This window comes from Elgaria multicarinata, chromosome 1 (assembly GCF_023053635.1).
Source record: "Elgaria multicarinata webbii isolate HBS135686 ecotype San Diego chromosome 1, rElgMul1.1.pri, whole genome shotgun sequence".
Lineage (NCBI taxonomy): Eukaryota > Metazoa > Chordata > Lepidosauria > Squamata > Anguidae > Elgaria > Elgaria multicarinata.
Genome location: NC_086171.1, coordinates 39,289,559 through 39,312,721, shown reverse-complemented (window position 1 = coordinate 39,312,721; position 23,163 = coordinate 39,289,559). Strand labels below are relative to the sequence as shown.

At 45.2% G+C, this 23,163-nt stretch overlaps 1 protein-coding gene across 1 annotated transcript in view; it reads left to right on the top strand.

Annotated features, from left to right (window-relative positions):
- Positions 1-19,068, top strand: part of LOC134398778 (sodium channel protein type 5 subunit alpha-like) — a 297,293-nt gene extending 278,225 nt beyond the window's left edge. Inside the window, exons 23-27 of the mRNA XM_063126285.1 lie at positions 9,932-9,985; positions 12,211-12,352; positions 13,794-13,894; positions 14,991-15,261; positions 17,843-19,068. Coding sequence (XP_062982355.1) covers positions 9,932-9,985; positions 12,211-12,352; positions 13,794-13,894; positions 14,991-15,261; positions 17,843-19,068 — 1,794 coding nt within the window. The remainder of the gene's footprint in view (positions 1-9,931; positions 9,986-12,210; positions 12,353-13,793; positions 13,895-14,990; positions 15,262-17,842) is intronic.
- Positions 19,069-23,163: the final 4,095 nt, after the last annotated feature.

Sequence of the window (23,163 nt, the reverse complement as noted above, 5' to 3'; positions counted from 1 at the left end):
AGTGCTCCCCCTGCCAGAGCTTCATTGAGAACAGTTGAAACTAGTTGATGAGTGAATTGGTCCCCTATTGAGAAGGCTGGTCTGCATTAGGTGAAAATGAGAAGTGTTGCAAATCATTTCTTAATTCAATCTTGGGAGGGCTACCTAAGGTGAAATTGTTCAACCCGTGGCAGGCTTCCTCACTTGGGATGCTCTTCTATGACCTTCATGCAGTTCAGTGAAGAAACCATGGAGAAAAGGATCTAGATAGGCTCATGCTGGAGTCTGTTGCCCCAACCCAGGCATCTGTGTATATTCAGACGTGAGCAAGCATGTGAAAGTCTCACGATTCATTTCCGTGGAGGGAGCTGACTTGTGCATATACAGGAATGCATATGAGAATCACCCCTTCTAATCCCAGCAAGGGAACTCAGTGACCCATAGTGGTTAAACATTTTGAGCTAAACATTACGGCTTAGCATGTATGTGAACCATGACTTAGCGTGTTGTAGGATCCATTCCTAACCATGGTGGCTACATAACCATGCTTTAAACACGCTCACTAACCATTTGCAGCAAAAGGGTTAGCAGCCTAGCCATGGCTTAGCAGGTCATCTGAACAGGCCCAGTGTGTACAGGGGACTTCCTACCTTCAGAATAGAAAATTAGATTGAAGGGCCCAACTTTACCTTCATATCTGGTCAACCAGATGTGCGTAGTAGCTTGCATGCTTAAGACTCCAGAATGGATATGTTCCAGTTTCCCGTTTCTGAATCAAAAGCTTAGCTAGCAAATATGTATCTTTTATACTGATAGGAACAGTCCCGTTGTAAAAGAGTGTCCTTTTTATGCAGTATTGCAGTTCCTAACTTTCTGCTAAATTTACTAGGGCATTTCATAGATCGATGTCATGGCACACCAAATATTTCTAAACGCTGCACAATTTCAGAGCCAACATTTTCTATCTGTTTGTTTTTCCTACTTGCAATTAGTAATATTGAGACGGGGGCTTAAAATAGCAAGTTGCACCATACAATGAAATAGGAAGCAAAATTCAAAACATGAGCTTGCGTGGGCTCGTGATGGATCACCAGCTGGTGTCCCCATTATAGAACTTTGTGGAAATGTAGGGGCCATGGTGTCTTCATTCAGTTCACATTTTAACTTACCTAATTTCACCGTTTCAAATCAAGATGTGAACTTAAACAAAATTCGCACCCCCTCTGAATTTTGCAGTGGGCTTCTCCGGTCAAATACTGCTGCATACAGAAATGAATATATTTGGGGAAAGCACACAAATTCCATCTATTCATTAAAATAATATTTAAATGCATTATATTAGGAAAATTGCTTGCAAAAAGTGTACATTATGCAAAACTTCACACAAAAATGCTTGTATTAGTGGGGAAATGCACATTTTCATGCAAGTTTTTTCCCCCCTTTCTTAAAGTCTTCAAAGTTCAGGACAAACCAAAATTTAAGATTGGAAAAATTCTCAAGGTTTGGGATGAGAGAAACTGAGAGAAACCAAACCATGCTTATAAACATGTAAATATGCTGATAATCTGATGCCCAGTGTCTTTTGCTCAGCTTTCCCCAACCTGGAATTGAAAAAAATCCAAGAAATGTGACCTTCAAAGGCAAACTGAGTTTCGGTACACATATAGGTTCGAACGTGCAAAGTTAGCTAAGTGAGCATTAAAATGTGAACTGAACAAATTTGTCCCCCAGACCTACTTGCAAGGCCCCAGTTCTCCATATTAAACACCACTGACTTTGTTGAAGGCTTTTTTCTGCCTACAGTACAGTTTGGGACTGCAATAAGCTGTCCACTAAGCAAAGAGGGTGTTTGTTCTTTTGTTCAAGATATACCAGGAAAGCATGATAGTCTTTCTATATTTTTGTGAACCGCCCAGAGAGCTTCGGCTATTGGGCGGTATAAAAATGTAATAAATAAATAAATAAATTAAAATAAATAAATAAATAAATAAATGTTATCAGCAGTTGAAAATATGCCTTGGCTGATGCTGGGGGTGAAATAGGTATCTTAGGGCATGTCTACACCTCCCGGCGATCCGGAAGGGAGGGGGGAGGAACTTGTCCAGGGAGGAAGGAGGACGTCGTGCCCGCCATGTTTTTTTTAAGAATACAGTAAGTAAAAGTAAGTTTAAAAAGTAAGTTTAAAAAAACCTTCTCCCCTCTCCCCACCCTAACCCCAATGGCCCTGGACTCTTCCCGTCCCAGCTCCTTACCTCAGGTGACCCCCGCTACTCATAGGGAAGAGAGAAGAAGCCAGGAGAGCCAGCCGCACCAGCCGCGGTCCTCGGAATCGTCCCGGGACCGCGGGAAAACCCGTGAATATGGTGTATGGTGATATGCCGGGGAAATGGAGGGATCACCCCTCCCTGCTCCCGGGATCCCCTGTGCATCAGGTAGACGCACAGGGACAATCCCGGGATGATCCCTAGGATATCGCCTGGTGTAGACATGCCCTTACTGTTCATGCGCAACTAGGGACATGATGAGTATTATAGATGCCTCCATTCTCTGCTCAGATATTTAGGAATATCTGAAGCCACTGGTCCCTCTAGCTTGGTATTACTTGTACGGATTGGTTTCAGCATCTCCGGGTTCCAGGCAGGAGACTTTCCCTGTCAGGAGATGCTGGGGATAGGGCCTGGGACCGTTGGCATTCAAGCCATGCGCTCTACCACTGAGCCATGGCCCTTCTCCAAGGTCTCTGTTGAACTTATAAAGACCTTAGAAAGGAAGTGGAACCCAGAGGAATGGCAATGAGACATATCCAGAGATCTGTAAGTGAAGTTCTGATGATGGAATGCTCCTGCTCGTAGAAAGGGGGATGCGATTTTTGCAATTCCCCCCCCCAAAAAAATTTCTTATGTCCCCTCCCTCCATTGCTATGGAGTTTTGGGGGGACCCTCCAGAACTTTGTAGGAGGCAGTGTAGGAAGTTGCATGGGGAAAGATGAATTGGTTATCACCACATCTTGTAGCAGCCAGTAAACAGAATAAGCTAAATAAATATATGTAAATTGAGCGGATTTGCATAATATACGAAGGCCGCAGATTTTAGAATTTCTCCACGCAGAATTGCAGACAGCATCAAGAGCTCTAGCAAAGCCTAGGGAGAAAAATATGTGCTGTGACCATAGCAGTACACCCTGAAATGATAAACCCAAGTTACAAAACACTCTGCAAAGTGTGTCAGACACAAAACATCTCTCTGTCTCAGTGTATCCATGGACCTTAGCTCAACCTCCTGCATCACTAAGATTATGATACAGCAACTAACTCTGGCCTCAGGGTAGCATGTAAAAAAACAGATCCAAGGGCTATAAAAACTGTTGCAAAATGGCTTTAACTGACATGTGACATCCTGCAATAAAGCAATACTGCTGAAAAAGGCAATATGATATTACAGGGAGCGGCGAGGGTAGTGCAGACCTACCAAACTCCTCACCTAGAAAACCAGGGTCATTGACAGTTTCAAGACTGGCCACCTCTTTTTCCATCCTGCTTCTCATCTACCAGCTTTGTCTAGTTTCTGGCTGGTTGTAACTTAAATTATCAGAATTTAAGGGAAAGTTCCCAAGAGCTGAGCTTGCTATATCAAAAGTATCTTTGCTAAATGCCAGTAGCTGGATAGCTCAGTTCAAAGGTCTTGCAAGCGGCTTAGGTATATGATAACGGTAACGTTCTCTACAATAAATGGTGGGGTTTTCCACTGTCAGGTCGAGGCAGAGGGAGGCACAGTGAGGGCCAGTTTAGCATAGGGCGGCCAAGTGTCCTGCAGTGCTCTATTTCAAAAGCATCCTCTACTGTATTTCTTCGATTCTAAGACACCATCGATTGTAAGACGCACACTAATTTCAGTACCACCAACAGAAAAAAAGCTTTGTTTCTAAGAAATAATAAACACACCAATGATTCTAAGACACACCCCATTTTTAGAGATATTTATATGGGGGGGGGGAAGGTACGTCTTAGAATCGAAGAAATACAGTATTTGATGAGCTGTCAGTCCAAAGCCTGGTTAAAGAAATTGTTGTTGTTTATTCATTCAGTCGCTTTCGACTCTTCATGACTTCATGGACCAGCCCACGCCAGAGCTTTCTGTCGGCCGTAGCCACCCCTAGCTCCCCCAAGGTCAAGTCTGTCACCTCCAGAATATCATCCATCCATCTTGCCCTTGGTCGGCCCCTCTTCCTTTTGCCTTCCACTTTCCCTAGCATCAGCCTCTTCTCCAGGGTATCCTGTCTTCTCATTATGTGGCCAAAGTACTTCAATTTTGCCTTTAATACCATTCCCTCAAGTGAGCAGTCTGGCATTATTTCCTGGAGTATGGACTGGTTTGATCTTCTTGCAGTCCAAGGCACTCTCAGAATTTCCCTCCAACACCACAGTTCAAAAGCATCTATCTTCCTTCGCTCAGCCTTCCTTATGGTCCAGCTCTCGCAGCCATAGGTTACTACGGGGAATACCATTGCTTTAACTATGCGGACCTTTGTTGTCAGTGTGGTGTCTCTGCTCTTAACTATTTTATCGAGATTTGTCATTGCTCTCCTCCCAAGAAGTAAACGTCCTCTGATTTCCTGGCTGCAGTCAGCGTCTGCAGTCATCTTTGCGCCCAGAAATACAAAGTCTGTCACTGCCTCCACGTTTTCTCCCTCTATTTGCCAGTTATCAATCAAGCTGGTTGCCATAATCTTGGTTTTTTTGAGGTTTAACTGCAACCCAGCTTTTGCACTTTCTTCTTTCACCTTCGTCATAAGGTTCCTCAGCTCCTCCTCGCTTTCAGCCGTCAAAGTGGTGTCATCTGCATATCTGAGATTGTTAATGTTTTAAAAGAATCCTGCGATTCCTGCAATTTTAACTCCAGCCTTGGATTCGTCAAGCCCAGCACGTCGCACGAAATAAAACCATAGAAAGGGATGGAGCCTGGGGGGCTTTGAAGTACCCCATCAGCAATGATCACCTGGACAGCTGTCTTGTATTTCAATAACATATTCTTTCTAAATTGTCACTTTCACGTATAAATTTGCATATGCAAAATGTATGCAAATTGGCACGCTCTTTTGTCCTCTTTTTGAGTGATGCGTTTCCGCTTTGGGGGGGGGGCGATACTTGCGTGGCCTCTCCAGTTTAGCAATACGGAACAATTTAAGCATTCCTATTCCTGGTCCATTGGGCCCCCTTTTCTGCTTTAAAGCACAGACTGGAGATCGCTGCCTTCCTCTGTCGCTTCACCCGCATTCTTTTCTTTTCTTTTGAATCATAGTCAGCCACAACTCACCGGTTCTAAGCCTCAAGTGCATAGACCACCCTCCCCTTCTAAGCAAAGCCTGAATCACCAGCTGTAGGCTTGCCCCGCGTTGAATTTATCAGCATTTTAATCTCTTCCGCCACCCCCTCTGTTGGTTTCAATAGCGGAAGGTATTTTTGCTGGAACCAGTCCAGGCAGGATAATATCACATAACACTCCCGTGAAGATCTTACCACCTCCAGATCTGGGCTGTAAGTGGCTACTAATTCCCCGATAATTTTTTCTCCCTATCCTTGTTTTTCTGCCCTTTCGTGATATCACTGCCTCTTTGCAGACGTGTCTAGCGAAGGATTCCAGAAGTCCAACTGAGCTTTCGATTATCTTGCTGCTGGGGCCTTTTTCCATTGACAGCTTCTGGAACCCAACAATATTTTATCATCAGCCAATCAGCTCATAAACTGCAAATATGACGTCCAGAGATTGTTAGGTTTGGGCAGTGGTGGAGTGTGTGTGTGTGTGTGTGTGTGTGTGTGTGTGTGTGTGTGTGTGTGTGTGTTTAAATGCCTCCGTTATACTCAGGCTGGAATCCAGCCCAAACAATACCCCAGGGTGGAAATGTCATGCGGAGATACAAGATTGCTTTGCCAGTGGAAGAGAGGCACAAGGAGCGATTAGAGTCATTGGGAGAGCATGCCACTGACCAAGTATGACCTCTTTCTTCCCGTCCAAATCTCCTTGAGCAGCAGGAGGAGAAGCAGCTGTTAAGTGGAAAGGAGGCTGGCGCAGGCTCCAGTTGCCATCCACTGGATTAGAGAAACATCAGGAAGAAGGGGAAGAAATGATTCAACCACCTGCAAAAAGATCGATATATGGAATTACACACAAAAAAAACCACATTTGTTTCACTGAAACAGCCCTGTTGTATCTTCCAGCTTCCTAAACACTTTTATTTTTAATATCATGAATGGGTCCACCTGTGTTCATGTTTCACCCATGCCAAAGGCACGCCCGTGTTTCACCCATGCTATTTGGAAACATGTACCCCGTTTCAGATCAGGAGTGTGATTGAGGGACTATGGTGTGGATAGCCTCTCCTCCCACCCACCCCCATCCCCCGCCCCCAATGGTTCCAGCCCCATAAAATGACCCTTCAAGAGCAGCTATGACTTTTGGCCAGCTTGCTGGTTGCGTGCTCTGATGGACTGTTCAAATAAACCATTCAGTGGGCCTGTATACTTTGGCATCCATGCTTTCATGTGGTTGCTCACAATGGTGTCAGAAGTATCCACGTGGGCAGAGGATTACAGAGTTCCTTTACCAGTCTGGGAGCAACTGCAAAAGCGGTCGCTGTCATTCTGGTAAATGAATGTATATAACAGGGGTATTGAACCTCAGGTCTGCAGGTCACATCTGCCCTTCCCCCGCCCCCAGGGTCCCACTCTGGCTCTCCTGGACTCCCATATAGTCATGATTTCCGTCAACCACTGATGGTTTGGTGGTTTCCCAGGTTTTGCATGTTTTCCCCCCGTTCTAAAAAGTTGAAATGCTTCTCCTAAGGCATAGTTATTGGCAGTAAGAGCTTTAACTACAATGAGCCTGTTCAGAAAATACAATAAGCCATGGTTAGGCCTCTAACCCTTTTGCAGCAAATTGTTCATGAGCATGTTTAAATGGTGGTTATGTAGCCACCATGGTTAGGAATGGTTCACACGACACACTAAGCCATAACGTTTAGCTCAAAATGCCTAACCACTGTGGCTTAGCGTGTCGTCTGACAAGGGTCTATGTTATTACTTTGGCTCCACCGCCTTTGGGGGAATGTGGCCCCCCAAGAACTTCTCTGGAAATGAATTGGGCCCTAGGGCTGAAAAAGATATAGGCCGTAGCTAGACCTAAGGTTTATCCCAGGATTGTCTTGGGGTCAAACCTGTTCATCTAAGTACCACACAGGGCATCCAGTGCTCAGGCAGGGACGAACCCGGGATGATCCTGGGATAAACCTTAGGTCTAGCTACGGCCTCAGTGTCCCTGGTGTAAAGACTTTAGCCTAATCTACACCAAGTAGGATATTGCACTATGAAAGCAGTATGAATGTGGTATATAAAAGGCAGGAGCCACTCTACTGTTTTATAGCGGTATTGAAGCGCACTGACAATAGGCTGACCCTATGGAAAGGAGGAGAAGGCTCCTGTATCTTTAACAGTTGTATAGAAAAGGGAATTTCAGCAGGTGTCATTTGTATGCAGGCAGCACCTGGTGAAATTCCCTCTTCATCACAATAGTTAAAGCTGTGGGAACTATACTGGAGTGACCAGACACAAAAGAGGGCAGGGCTCCTGCCCCAAAATACTGGTTTTAAATGCAGCTTTAAATAAATAAATAAATAAATGGATAGTATTAAAAACATTTTTCTTTTAAAACATAATCTTGTATCTGAAGATAAAGTGATTTAAAGAAATTTATGAAAACTTCTTTTAACTTGAAGACTACAATACCTGACAGAACGCCTCTCCCAACATGAACCTAACTGTACATTACACTCAACATCTAAGGTCCTCCTCTGGGTGCCTACTCTGAGGGAAGTTCAGAGGATAGCAACAAGGGAGAGGGCCTTCTCAGTGGTGGGCCCCCAATTATGGAATGATCTCCCCGATGAGGCTCGCCTGGCGACAACATGCTTATCTTTTCAGCGCCAGGTCAAGACTTTTCTCCCAGGCATCTGACACCATATGTTGAGTTTTAACTGACCCAGAATAGTTGTTTGAAATGGATATTATCTGATCTGTTTTTATGCTTTTTATGGTTTTAAATTTTGTATATCGGTTTTAATGTTCAGTGTTTTAATCTTTGTAAACTGCCCAGAGAGCTTCAGCTACGGGGCGATATATAAATGTAAATACTACTCCTACTCCTACTCCTACTCCTACTCCTCCTACTCCTACTCCTCCTACTCCTACTCCTACTCCTACTCCTACTCCTACTACTACTAATAATAATAATTCCCCTTTCCCCCTCCCAACCATTTGCACCCATACACACACCAGCCCGCACACACACCCAAAGCACCTCTCTAGGACCTTCCTGAACAATGTGGGGTGGGATGGGGTTACTGAGGAGGTATCACCCCAAATTGGATTTCAATCCTAAAATAAGTTAGCTTAACAAACTTCGCCGAAGGGACATTTCTTGTCCTTCCTCCCTTCATCAGCCCCACGGATCCCATTCCTAGCCCTCCGAGTCTTTCAGAGGGGTGTGAGAAGGTGATCACAGGTAATCATCATCACAGATGAATGAATTCCTTTATTTGAATCGGCCACAGGCCTTAGCCTTTGAAATGAGATGTACAAAAGAATAAAAGCAAGATTGTGCTTGACCAAAATTACCCACGTTGCATTCTAAAAAATTGCATTAAATACAAATTCCAAAATCAATACAAGTCTTTACACATAAAATAAGAATAGGTAAATAAAACAAATACACTTCTGTTCAGTCAAAGGAGCTGGGAGAAATTAAGACTCTGATAAGATGGTAGATCTTATTTTGATAGCACCTGCTAAAAATCTTGCAGTTTTTGCTGTCACCTGCTTGTTTTGGTCTGCAAGAAGGAAAGACACAGAAGCAATAACAGCCCGCCCTGGAATAGATAACAGTAATGGAGTGATCACCTCTTTCCTCAAGTCTCTGTAAAAAGTACAAAATAATAATACATGAGCTACTTTCTCAATACTGCCATCTCCACATGGGCAGATGCAGTTTTCCAATGGGATTCTTTTAAATTGGACCTCAAGTACAGCTGATGGCAATATCATCAGGGAGACTGGAGCAGGCAGGGACCATCAGAGCCTGCTTCAGTTGGACCCACACACACACACACACACACAGGGCTAACATCTTCACCTTGTGGGGAAGAAGGAGCTGTTGGTTTGCCCCTCCATTGGGAGATGAGAGGACGGAGCAGGGCCTTCCCACCAGCCTAAACAGTCTCCTTAATTTCCTTTTATTTTCTCCCTCTTCCCTCCCCATCCACTTTTCCTTGTGTGTCATGTCTTTTTTTTTAGAATGTAAGCCTGAGGGTAGGCACTGTCTTCTTTATTGATACATAGTAAGCCGCTCCAAGAGCCTTTTGGCTGAGGTGTGGGATAAAAATACTCTAAATAAAATAAATAAATAAATATATTCAGTCTTGCATAAGTAAAAGCTCGTCTGTATTTTAAAACAGTTAAGTTTTGCAAATAAGATGCCAATGTCTCAAAAAGGCGAGATGGAAAGTAGTCATACCATGGACAAAATTTCCTTATCGTTGTTCAATATCATATAGGCGTTGTCTAATCACAGGTAACTTCAAGGGGGAAGGGGAGGATGGACACTTTTCCTTCCAGGGACGTCCTGAAATTAACCTGTCAGGATCCAAGCCAAGGTCTTGTTTTAACAAGAGTCTCCTGTAAGAGAAACCAAGCTGCTGAGTACCTAACTCCATGCTCTTAAGTGAGACAAAATTCACAGGGTGGTTTTGTTATTTGATTAACAGCCATGAGAAATATTCCCCACCCACACGCCCGCACGTGCACACACCGTATTGCCAATGAAGCACAAAAGCAATAAAGCAATACACATGCATATTATGATTGTCCTAATTACATACGTTGTTGTTTCTTTGCTTTTTTCCTAGGCAACCTTTAAAGGTTGGATGGAAATTATGTATGCAGCGGTGGATTCACGAGAGGTGGGCTGCTCAAATCAAGTGTATTTCTCTAGAGTCTTGCTTTGCTCTGTATGCTTTATGAGCCAGTCTGTCCTGCTTGCCAACGATGGACCCGATCCACTGGGAAGTCCTGCTGCAAAGGCTGGGCGAGTTCTGGGAGGCTGTCCAGAAAAACACCACTTTCATGCGAGAAGTCCCCCAGAGCAACCGCCCTTCTACTGAATGGGATCTTCCCACAGGCAAAGTAGCGCTCATTGTTCCAGTCCAGCTCACGGAGAAGAGTTTGCCGGTGGATCATGCCCGACGTTACCTGTTCTCACACCCAGCATGCTTCAGCATCATTTTGGACGTTTCTGCTTAGATTGAAAATGTTGATTTAATGTGCATTGTGTTTGTTAGTTAACTGTGCTTTATTCAGCTGGTAGGAATACCAAAATTCCTGCCTTAATAGCAAAAAGAAAGGAAATAGCTGCTCAGGGTGGGGGGCTGTGGGAACCCTGGCTTGTGGGGTGGAGACTCTCTCCGTGCACTGCGGTGTCTGGGGAGCCTTGGCCTAATCTATGCCTGCAATTTATCCCGGGGTGGTCACGAGGTCGTCCCTGCTTGTCCAAATAACGCACAGCTGACAAGCACTGGGACAAGCACTGGGATAGCTGGGACTGCTTTTTCCCCATTTTTTCCCACCGTCTCAGGATCATCCTGACCTCCATGGAAGGTGTGGCTCTCCCTCCCGGGGTCCTCCCTCTTCCCCATGAGTCGCAGGACTCAGTAAATGGGCACAGAGCTGTGTGTGTGGAGTCCGTGGGCACCAGGAGTGAGGAGGAGCATTTTCGCCATCTTTGGGATGGCGCTCGGCGTCTTCCAGTGTCGAGTTTGTTTTTTTAATTTTTAAAAAATAAAAAAATCTCACCTTCGCGTAGAATCGTGCCCGCGCAATTGTGCAAATGTCTCCTCTTTTATTAAAGAAAAAATGTCACCCCGGACCATCCTCTTTACTTCCAGGAAAACTTGCTGGTATGTGGCCCCTGAGGGACGATCCCAGAAGTGGAAAACTCTGTGATCGTCCCTCCCCAGTCCCCAAAGGGCTGCAGGTGATGATGAGCCCTTTGAATCCACTAGATCCAAAGCCCTCTCATTCCTCTGACCCATCCCCAGGAGCCCAGGAGTTCTTCCTGAATGCCTATGGGAGAATGCAAGGTCATATGGTCTCCAATAGGCATTCAGGAAGATCTGCCAGGCTCCTCCAAGTGCCTGGTGGGTGGGTGGGTGGGTGGGTGTTTTAAAAAAATAAAAAATAGAAAGAAAGCCCCTAAACAATAGGCTACACTTTTGAAAGGTATGTGGAAACCCAAGGAGAAAATTCCCTGAAATTCTCCCCTTCCCTCTGAAACAGGCAGAAAAAACCATTCCTCTTTTGCAGGAAGAGAAAAGGTTCCTGAAAATAGGGACCAGGATTCGGCCCAGCACTAGCAACCAGCTCGATTCAAAGTGCTGGTATTGACATTTAAAGCCCTAAATGGTTTGAGGCCAGGTTATTTGAAGTAACGCCTCCTCCCATATGTACCTGCCCGGATCATCTACAGGAGCCCTTCTCCGTGAGCCCCTGCCAAAGGAAGTGAGGCAGGTGGCTACTAGGAGGAGGGCCTTCTCCGCTGTGGCACCCCGGCTGTGGAATGAGCTACCCAGACAGGTCCGCCTGGCACCTACACTGTACTCCTTTCGTCGCCAGCTGAAGACCTTTTTATTCTCTCAGTATTTTAACACTTAATTTTAACTTAAATTTAAATTTTACTGTTCTCTGTATTTTAATCTTATATCAGTTTTTGCTGCGTGGTTTGATCCTGGTTGTTCTTTTTATACTGTATTTTTATTTATTTATTTATTTATTACATTTTTATACCGCCCAAGAAGCTCTCTGGGGAAATTTGTATTTGTATTTTTAAACTGTTGGTTGTTTTATTATGGTTTTAATTTTTGTGAACCGCCCAGAGAGCTTCGGCTATTGGGCGGTATAAAAATGTAATAAATAAATAAATAAATAAATAGCTTGCACAACAGATGTGTGTACAGTCGACAAGTGGAGGGAGGAATTCTTGGAGTTGTAGAACTTGTTTTGTTTTGTTTTTTGTTTTGTCTAAACATGCATAGGTTGTGCCCTTAAGTCAACATGCCTGCATGTTAGCCTGGATTAAGATGCTGGTGGGTTCTCATTCTCTTCTCTTGCTTTTTCCGTTTGGCATCGGCAGCGCGAGGAGCAGCCTATATGGGAGTATAGCTTGTACATGTACCTCTACTTTGTGATCTTCATCATATTCGGCTCTTTCTTCACTCTGAACCTCTTCATTGGCGTCATCATTGACAATTTTAATCAACAGAAGAAAAAGATAAGTAGTGCCTTATTTGCTATGGAGTGGTAGAGCATCTGCCTGGTATCTGGAAGGTCCCAGACTTGATCCCCAGTTGAAATGATCAAGGTGATGGGAAAGCCCTCTGCCACTGTTCTGCCAACCAGAGTAGACAATACTGGGCTAGGTGGACCAATAGTTGGACTCAGTATGAGGCAGCTTCCCATGGTCATATGACCAAAAATACATATGCATGGAACATACCAGTGAAAACTCACACCCCATAGTCAAGGCCACCATGCTTGTGATGCCCACAATATCAACCTATACTTGAGGTGCCCAAGTTGGCTGCTCTTTGCTCTTCGTAAACAAGACCACCTGACTTGTTCACCAGTGCTCTGATGCCTACCACTGAACTACTGCTCTTCTGAAGTAGAGCATCACAACTTGTGACCTTTGATTTCATTGGGTCCAATCTAAATATTACTCAGGGCATGTCTACACCTAAGAGTGTAGAGGGAGGGAGGGGGGAGGATCGCGTACTTACCTGCTTCCACGATCCTCCCCCAGTGTCTATTCAGCCAAGCGATGTCCCAGAAATAAGGAGGGACGTCGCGGCCAGCATATTTTTTTTTTAACAGAAGAGGAGACGTGTGTGTGTGGCAAAAAAGGTAAATTAAAAAAACATGCCCACCCACCCCTGCCATCCCACAGAGGGCAAAATTCCTGCCCCCCACACCCACGGGGACGGAGCCACCCCATGTGGCTCCATGCCCATTTCAGGCAACGGGACTGCACAGCACACCAGCCGTCATCCTTGGGATGGTCGCGGGACCACAGGGAAAATTGGGATAACTGGGCAACCAGTTATCCCATGAAAATGAAGAAGTCGTCCCTGCCTGCCCCCAGAATCTCCTGTGCGTCATTGAATGCACAGGGATGATCCAGGGATGACCCCGGGAACAAACCCTGGTGTAGACATGCCCTAAGTCTGGATCCAACCCTCTGTATCCATAGTCAAGATGTATTTCAAAACACTGGTATCCAATACAAAGTTCAATGCATCCTTATGAATAACAGCTACCCAATCTAGTTCCAATCAAATGGGGACTGACCCAATGGCCCATTTGGCTCAATGGTTTGTCATAATAGACTAACTCCTCTAGTTATGCAATTTTGTGCTTATCAGGTGAGTAATAAAAGATAATGCAACTGACACGTCTTCTACTTCATAGAACTGTTTACATTGGATAGGATCAATGTAAACAAGTCAGGTGGTCAAACTTAATGTAAACAATGCAGATTCTCCCAGATAGCTATGAACACTTTTTGTCCTTATTAAAGCCTTGTGAGATTGTTTAATAAATGCCACTGGGAATAGAGGGGAACCAACAGCAAGTCATGACGACCTTCAATATCTCTGCCTTGTTTTTCTTCTTTTTTTAACATCCAAAATAATATTAGTTTTATCCTCCTATACTTAGGTGGACAAGACATTTTTATGACAGAGGAGCAGAAAAAATACTATAATGCCATGAAAAAACTGGGATCGAAGAAACCCCAAAAACCCATCCCACGACCATTGGTGAGTCTTCAAAGGCTGTCTTTGAATTTGCCCCTCTGCAAAAAATAATAATAATGTCCCTAAGAATCATCTTCTTTATAGTTCCCTGAGTTGTTCCTTTGTTTGTTTATGATAGGTATTTGTCCAATGCCCTTCAGTTGTATTCCTAAGGCAGTTTAAAGCACCATTTCATTTCATTTTATTACATTTCTATACCTCCCAATAGCCAAAGTTCTCTGGGTGGCTTACAAAGGCTAAAAACCTTTACAATGCAGTATTGTGCATACTATAAAAACGGTTTAGCTACAAACAGAGCAGACACAGATAGACACACACATATCAGAGCAATATCCTGTGACCTGATTAAAGACTTATCATATGTTGCCAAATGTCTAAAAAGGTAACAATGTTGGCACCAAGCAGGCCTTGCTGGGGACTTCATCCCATCATTGGGGGGTGGGGTGTTACACCAAGAAGACACCCTTCTTGGTTGCCACCTTCTGAGCCTTGGACAATGAGCGTAATGTACAAACTGGTTCATGCTGGAAGTGATGCTCCATCAGGTATCCATCACCAGTCATAAAAAAAGAAAAATGGCCCCATGCAGGCATTTGCTGTTCAATAATTCACTCCTGCTCTGAGCTGGAGGGTGAAGCAAGTCACAAAATATCCTAGTTCAGAGCAACATTTCTCAAATTATGTCCACCTTTTACTTGCCGCCTTAGTGGCCAAGGTCTGTTTCAGCCAACAACGGCTTGAGGTAGATGCCAGGACCACGTTGACACTGGCTCTGTTCAGAAGACACCTTAAACCATGGCTTTAACCATGGTGAATAATTAAAAAAGCCTTATTCGCCGTGGTTAAAGCCATGGTTAAAGGTGTCTTCTGAACACAGCCCTGCTTTCTGGCTTAACCACCATGGTTAAAGCCATGGTTTAAGGTGTCTTCTGAATGGGGCCACTGTGTGTGTTTTTCAGACAACTAACCTGCAGAAACATTCTGTGCAACTAGGAAGTTTCCATCCTTCATTTCAAACACAAACAGGTCCAAATATCTGGTATTGTCTGACTTTGGCTACTTTGATCTACTAACAATTGTGTCTCCCCAATGTCTCCAGAACAAGTGTCAAGGCTTCATTTTCGATGTTGTCTTGAATCAAGCCTTCGATGTTTTCATCATGCTCCTTATCTGCCTAAACATGGTCACCATGATGGTGGAAACGGATGACCAGAGCCCCGAAAAAGTGAACATCCTTTATAAAATCAACATGGTCTTTGTTGCCATCTTCACTGCGGAGTGTATGTTCAAAATGGTGGCTCTGAGGCACTACTATTTCACCAATGGCTGGAATATATTTGATTTTGTCGTCGTGATTCTATCAATTGTAGGTAGGTCAAACCGAATAAGTACAGACTTAGGAACAATAGTTTGTCGAGATCAGGGCTACAGAATTTCCAGGCTGGGGCCAAATCTGGGGAACCCCAGATAGCCACACCGCCTTCCTCTGACCTCCTCCCTCCTCCCACTCCAATCATCAATAATTTTGTGCATTTCCCCCCCCCTCCCATACTAAAAGATTGAAATGCCTCTCCTAAGCCTTAGTTACTGGCTGTAAGAGCTTTAATAAGCTGAAATATGATGGGAGGGTTTGTAATTTTAGCCCCACCCCCGTTTGCCTGTGCTCTGCCCACCACTGGAATGTAACTTCTCTGAAATTGAGTTCGGCTCTCGCGGTGAAAGAGTTTCAATACCCCTGGTCTGGAGCATTGTGTTCCAACATGGCTTCAGAACAGAGGGTTGAAGGCTCTCCCTTTGAATACAAAATCCCTCATGGGAATGTGTGACTATTTCAAAGTGGCACATAGCACATTGTGGGATGCTGAGCATTCTCTGGAATGTTCCAGCAATGTCTCTGGCCCATCTAGATAGCAGTTCATCACCTCCTGACTCACCCCATCATTTGGAGGTTTTCCTGGAGGCAGTGAGTAACGATCACACGTCGGAGGTGTGATGGGACACTCACAAGATTGATGACCATGTCAAAACATGGCCACTCATAGGGATGGCTTTGCAACCTCACCCCACGTCGAATACATTCATAACTGCGGCCACTTTCTTTGCAGGGATCTTTATTCTGGCTCAGCTGGGCTGATGGAAGTGGACTTCACCACCCCCTCCTCCCCACGGCAGCCTCTCCTGGCCCCCTGAAAAGGAGACTCTGATGAGTGGGGTGATCTGTAGTGTAGCAGGAAGGGCGAATCCACCAGAACTGGGCGGAGGGACCTTCCATGAGCAGAGACCTTCTTCTCATGGAAGCTTCCTCCCTCTTGTGTAAGGCACATCCTGGATTCAACCCCAAAGGGGGGGGGGGGTTCATCTGCTGGGACTGATCATTATCTGAATCCTAGGAGGCAGGGAGAGGAGGTTTAATCTTTCCTCCCCCTGCTATGGTCCTGATAAAAAAAAAATGGCTCTTCTGGAGCTATTTGAATCAGGAAGAAATCCCCCATCAGTGCCAATGGGAGATTTTCTCCCCATGCAGATGACAGATTCAGATTTTCCTCAGGACCACAGCAGGGGGAGGGAAGTGTTAAATTCCCCCCTCCCCACCTCCAGCGATCTGGATAGTTATCGACATCCCTCCCAGAGGATACTATGTGCATTTTTATGCGCTGCGCATTTAACGTCACGTCTGATTTGGCCCTGACTGGGGCTTATTATTAGCAAACCCGCTTAGGGTCAGGCTGTGAGTCCTTTCCCAAGGACTGCAGCTAGCTAGGTCATTGACCGATCAGGAAGTAAAATCAGGATGGAATTTGTTTTGGAAGCACCAACGCTTTCGCTTTCAACCAGCTAAGTTGAAAAATTGAGACAGACGCAGTGTAAACGTTCAGTCAACGAAGGTGATGTTCCCATAGGAAGTTTACCTCCCAATGTGGAAATATGGTGTCATCATCCTTTCCTGTGAAATATCCATTCCAGTCCGAGCATGGGCCAGTGGGACTGTCTTCATTGTTTTGGCTGGCCCTTGGCACATGCCCACAGGGTGCATGTGCATTGTAGCATGGTCCCCATTGCATAGGTCGGGAGTCCCATCTGCTTCTCCCTTTTACACAGCCAGAGGTTGATTTCCTCCATGGCGTTCTGCCCCAGGGGTTACTCACTAAGATGAACATCAATAAGCCATGCACTATCCTCGTGGGTAATGGATCTATCAATAGCTGTTCAATCTATTTTTATGGGCTTCTCAGAAACATCTGGTTTGAGTCTGTGGAAAGCAAGATGCAGGACGAAATGGAACATTGGTCTGGTCCAGCGTGGCTCTTCTTGAGTTTACGAACAGCACTCCTGATCCGCAGAGGGCACCAGGATGAGATCATAGAATAGCAGAGTTGGAAGGGGCCTCAAAGGCCATCGAGTCCAACCCCCTGCACATATACCTGCATGTGTCTACTGAGGGCCACTCAAGGACTAGAAGCACTCAACTGAGTTCAATCTTCGTCCCTGCCCACATGCTCAACTAAGCGTCTACAGCAGTGGTGATGAACCCCAAGCTTACGCATCAAATCTGGCTTGCTTCTAGGGTACCTCATATGGCTATGTCCATCCCCCTTCCCCCTGACTGCCTGTCGTTCAGCTGTTTTCCGGCTTTTGCTCATTTCACCTCATTCTAAAAGTTTGAAATGGCAGTAAGTGGTTTAAGCTGAAATAGGTTCTTGTTTTTTTTTCCCTCCACCCCTTTCACCTTCAGTCCCACCCACCACTAGAATGCAGCCCTCCAGAGCTTCTCCAAAACTGAATTTGACCCTTAGGCGGAAAGAGGTTCCACCGTCCCCCTACTCCACAGGAATGGTTCATGCCCTTGGTTTGGACATCTGGGTTGTTTTACACCAAAACTCAACCATCTTTGCTAGCGTTCTAACTGGACCATCCTTTCTTTTCCTTCTTCTTTTCCTTTCTTCTCCCCAGGCTCTGTACTGTCTGACATCATCCAGAAATACTTTTTCTCGCCTACCCTCTTCAGAGTCATCCGCTTGGCTCGGATCGGTCGGATACTGAGACTTATACGAGGGGCCAAAGGGATCCGAACTCTTCTTTTTGCCTTAATGATGTCCCTCCCTGCATTGTTCAACATCGGGCTCCTACTTTTCCTGGTCATGTTCATTTATGCCATTTTTGGCATGGCCAACTTTGCCTACGTCAAGCACGAGTATGGGATTGACGACATGTTCAACTTCCAGACGTTTGCCAACAGCATGCTCTGTCTCTTCCAAATCACCACATCGGCGGGCTGGGACGGTCTACTCAATCCCATTTTGAACACTGGGCCGCCATATTGTGATCCAAGCCATATCAACACCAATGGCTCAAAGGGAAATTGTGGCAGTCCCGCAGTGGGGATTCTGTTCTTTGTGACGTATATCATTATTTCCTTTCTCATTGTTGTAAACATGTACATAGCTATTATTTTAGAGAACTTCAGTGTTGCCACTGAAGAAAGTACAGAACCTCTAAGCGAGGACGACTTTGATATGTTTTATGAAATCTGGGAAAAGTTTGACTCTGAAGCCACTCAATTTATTGAGTATGCTGTACTTTCCAATTTCGCGGACGCTCTGTCAGAACCGTTACGCATCGCGAAACCAAACAAGATTAAGCTCATTGCGATGGACCTCCCCATGGTGAGTGGGGATCGGATCCATTGTTTAGACATTTTGTTTGCTTTCACCAAACGAGTGCTGGGGGAATCTGGGGAGATGGATGCCCTTAAAATCCAGATGGAGGAAAAATTCATGGCCGCCAACCCATCGAAGATTTCATACGAACCCATCACGACCACACTCAGGCGGAAACAGGAAGAGGTTTCTGCCATTGTCATCCAGAGGGCCTTCAGGAGTCACCTATTCCAGCGCTCCCTCCGGCAGGCCTCTTTCTTATACCGCCAACAAGCTTGCCCCCTTGGGGACGAAGCGCCAGAGAAGGAAGGCCTCATTGCGTCCATGATGAGCGAGAACTACGGGAGGCCAATCGACAAGTCAGAAACTCTGTCGTCCACGTCTTTCCCTCCTTCCTACGACAGTGTCACCAGAGGCACCAGTGACAACTTCCCGCTACGGTTAACGGACTCTAGCAAAAGCGACGAGCCGCTAGACGGTCAGTTATCGCCCGACAGAGATCGAGAGTCCATCGTTTAAATGCGTTCGTTCGGGACACTTTAAAAATATTGTTTACAGAATGTAATGCTGTAACTACACAACAGTTGAAGCAGCCTTTTAAAACATTAGTCGCAAAGGAAACAGGGAGGAAGGGAACCCTTTACGAGGGGCGTGTCACTGCGTTATGTAGCCATAACCTTTGACCCTGCTCTGTTCGACTTTGCTCAATGTTTATATTTATATATGCACAGGGGCGGGGGCGGGGAATTCGGCGCAGGGTCACGGCGGAGATGCTAGACTGTAACACAGTAAATACTTTATATCTATACACAGATAAAACCTGACCGCATACTTTCATTTTCAGGTCTTACTTATATTAGTGCGTTTACTTACGGCAACCTTGCATTCTATAATAAGGACGTGAGAACGACAAGAAAGAGCGGGAGAGGGCGGAATCGCGTAGCTGCTGTAGCAACAATGTAACACTTAATGTATATGTTGTGAATGGTCTTTCATAAATTTATTATATTTGATATTTTTTTACTTAAAAACAAACAAACAAAAAAGTTATAATGGTCTCTTTTTCCACGGAGATTGACGATGCTAGCACTCTACGTGATGAACTAGGAACCAGAGATGGTTTCCCAAAGGACAGGGGATGCCGCTGCGTGTCGAGGAAATAGGTTGCAAGGCAAAAAATATTAAGTCAGAAACGTTCTAACCTTGTATTACAGCAGAGACATTTACTTGGAACACGCGTCCTGCTTGCCAGCAGTTTAAACCCAGGGAAAACAGCAAACAGAAGGAAGGACGTGACGTCAGAAGAAGCATGACATGGGTTGGATCTTATTTTTTATTTTTATTTTTGTTCTATCCTGCAGGATATTAGGCACTAATGGATTCTGCTTGTGAACCTGCCAATAAAAGCACTATTTTTTTACTATGTTTCCAGGATCTGCTTTGCATGTAGCAAGTGATCTGCTTTGAGTCCTTTTCAGATCAGCTCCTGGCTCTTGAACGTTCCCCAAAGCACCGCACCACACACACACCCTCCCCAGTTCCAACCCAAGGGACGGGCTCCTGGGATCTTGTTTTCCCCAGTGGTTTTTCTTTTAAACAAAGCCAGCTTTGACCATCTTCATGAGCATAAGCAGTGTTGTTTTTATGAGACCAGACTGGTTAACTGAAGTGGAAGAACTGCTATTGACAGCATGTAAGGAAAATTGCTTAAGGAGATGGTAAACAAGAGTTCCACAACCGTGCAGCAGTTGAGTTTTCACCCAAGTTAAGGAAGTACCATATGAGCCTCCCCCACGTGTAAAGAAATGGGATTTGGCAAACTCTGAGTGAGAAACACCTGATTTCTCAGGTGCCCTGCCAACCATTCACCTCAGCCTGCTTCTCTGAAATTTGATTAGCAGACCATTTTGGACACAATGACCAATGCTTTCCATATATGCCCAATGGACTTACGGTTCCTGTTCCTTACACTTCTCCATCTTGTCTAGAATGATCGAAGTTCTTCTAAACACAGTGCCTAATTATCTAGCAATAACGTGATTGCTAGCTGGGGATTTGCTCCAAGTTGCGGTCCAACACTTCTGGAGGGTACCAGACTGGGGAAGGCTAGAGCAGATGTGTCCTACTGAGGTTGCTGGGACCTATCCAGTAAGCTTGATATGATCACCTCAATGGTGAAACACCTATCTGCATAGCCTACACAGACCCCATCAGTGATGGCATTATTTTCACATGCACTGTGGACATCCTTTATAAATGCAAGTGCTGGACATTGCCCAATGTTATCCTTATGAAGGCCTGGGTTGAACGCTTTCTTTAGTCCAGTTTGGCTGAAGATGACCACAAGCAATTTGACAAAGGATAAACCTCTGAGAGGAGAAGCTGTGGAGTTGTTCATTTCCGTTCCCTGCATGTAGTCAACGCCAGTCATTGGGACCTGACCCATTCATAGTTCGAGAAGAACTGTGAAGTGGAATTCATTACAAAAAGTGAGAAGTCCAAACTGGTCAAAAATAAATACGGAACAGTTATTTTCCCCTCAAACTATGCATGGTCATGTCTCCATTAGCTCATTGCAGGGGTTCTCATACTTTCTACCCATTCGTAGTTCGAGAAAAGCTGCATTGTGGAATTAATAACAAAAGTGAGAAGTACAAACAGGTCAAAAATAAATACGGAATGTAGTTTTTCCTCAAACAATGTGCGGCTCATGTCTCCATTAGCTTATTGCAAGGGTTCTCTCACACTTTTTACCCTCAGTTCCCTCTTGAGAGGGCTGAAAATGGCTGAGGCTTTGAATGTTGAAACCAGCACTTTGAATCGGGCCCGGACATGGACTGGCAGCCAGTGAAGCTGAAAAAGGACTGGCATAATGTGGTCTCATTGGCCAGGCCCCGTTAACAGTCTGGCTGCCCTCTTTTGTACCAGGTGAAGTTTCTGGACCATTTTCAAAGGCAGACCCACATATAATGCATTGCAGTAATCCAGATGAGAGGTTATCAGAGCATGGATAACTGTAGCTAGGCTATCTCTGTCCAGATAAGGGCGCAGTTGGTATATCAGCCTAAGCTGATAAAAGGTGCACCTTGCCACTGAGTCCACCTGTGCCTCAAGTGACAGTTCTGGATCCAAGAGCACCCCCAAACTACGGACCCAATCCTTTAGGGGGAGTGCAACCCCGTCCAGAACAGGGTAAACATCACCCTACCGGACAGGCGAACCACCCGCTAACAGTACCTCTGTTTTGTCTGGATTGAGTCTCCCTTTGTTGGCCCTCATCCAGGCCATTACTGTGCTCAGGCACTGATTCAGAACAGCCACTGCCTCACCTGGGTTTGATAAAAAGGAGAGGTAGAGCTGGGTGTCACCCGCATATTGATGACACCTCAGCCCACATCTCCAGATAACCTCTCCTACTAGTTTCATGTAAATGTTGAACAGCATAAGGGATAAAATAGAGCCCTGTGGAACTCCGTGGCCTAGGTGCCATGGCACAGAGCAATAATCCCCCAGCACCACCTTCTGGAATCGGCCATCCAAGTAGGAGTGGAACCACTGCAACGCAGTACCACCAACTCCCAACCCAGACAACCTATCCAGAAGGATAACATGTTTGATGGTATTGAAAGCCTCTGAGAGGTCCAAGAGAATCAAAAGGGTTGCACTCCCCCTGTCCCTTTCCTGGCAAAGGTCATGCCACATGGCGACCAAAGCAGTTTTCATTCCAAAGCCGGGCCTGAAGCCCAACTGAAATGGATCTAGATAATCCGTTTCATTCAAGAGTACCTGGAGTTGTCCTGCAACCACCTGCTCAGGCACTTTACCTAGGAAGGGGATATTAGCCACCAGCTAATATCTAATATCTAATATCTAATAACAGCTAACCAACTGTGGCTGGTTAGTTAGGTAAGGCTTATTTAACAAGTCTTAGCAGGCCCTAAAACCAAAATAATGTTAGTGCCTCCCTGACATCAACGGGCAGGGAGTTCCATAGAGAGGAGGCCAATGCGCTACTCCGAATGGACTCCAAATGGACCGCAGGTCCATACAGAACCACCAGGAGTGACTCCTCTGATGACCTCAGTTGACCTTGCAAGGTTGGTCTCCTCAGCCTGGGTTCTTCTTAAGTCCACAACTTCTTGAATTTATTCTAGGCTTTTGTGGGGATAAAGGCAGCCCAAAGGTTGTGCTTACTTTTGAAGAGGATATTTCCATGACGACCATAGCAGTGTGTTGAAATCTGCCCTCCCAATTTCCCAAAAGTTTTCTTCTCATGTAGAAGAAGCTGCCATTTTTCTGCCTCATTCTCAGGGCTTATTAGGATATTTTTGGGAGCTGATGTTTTCTACTTTATCTTATTTTTGTGAAGTAGACAACAGGGCTGAGTTTTTCTTCTTCTTTCCGTTAGACAGCTTTCATTCGATCACTCTGCTGCCTCCCCACCTGCTCATCCCTCGTGATCTTAAAAAAATACCCATTAACAATTTACCCTTGGATTTGACTGAAGCTTGAGAGATGTGTGTGTGTGTGTGTGTCAGAGAGAGAGAGAGAGAGAGAGAGAGAGAGAGAGAGAGTTACAAGAGTTGAACTGTTCACCTGCCACTCTCTTCAGCT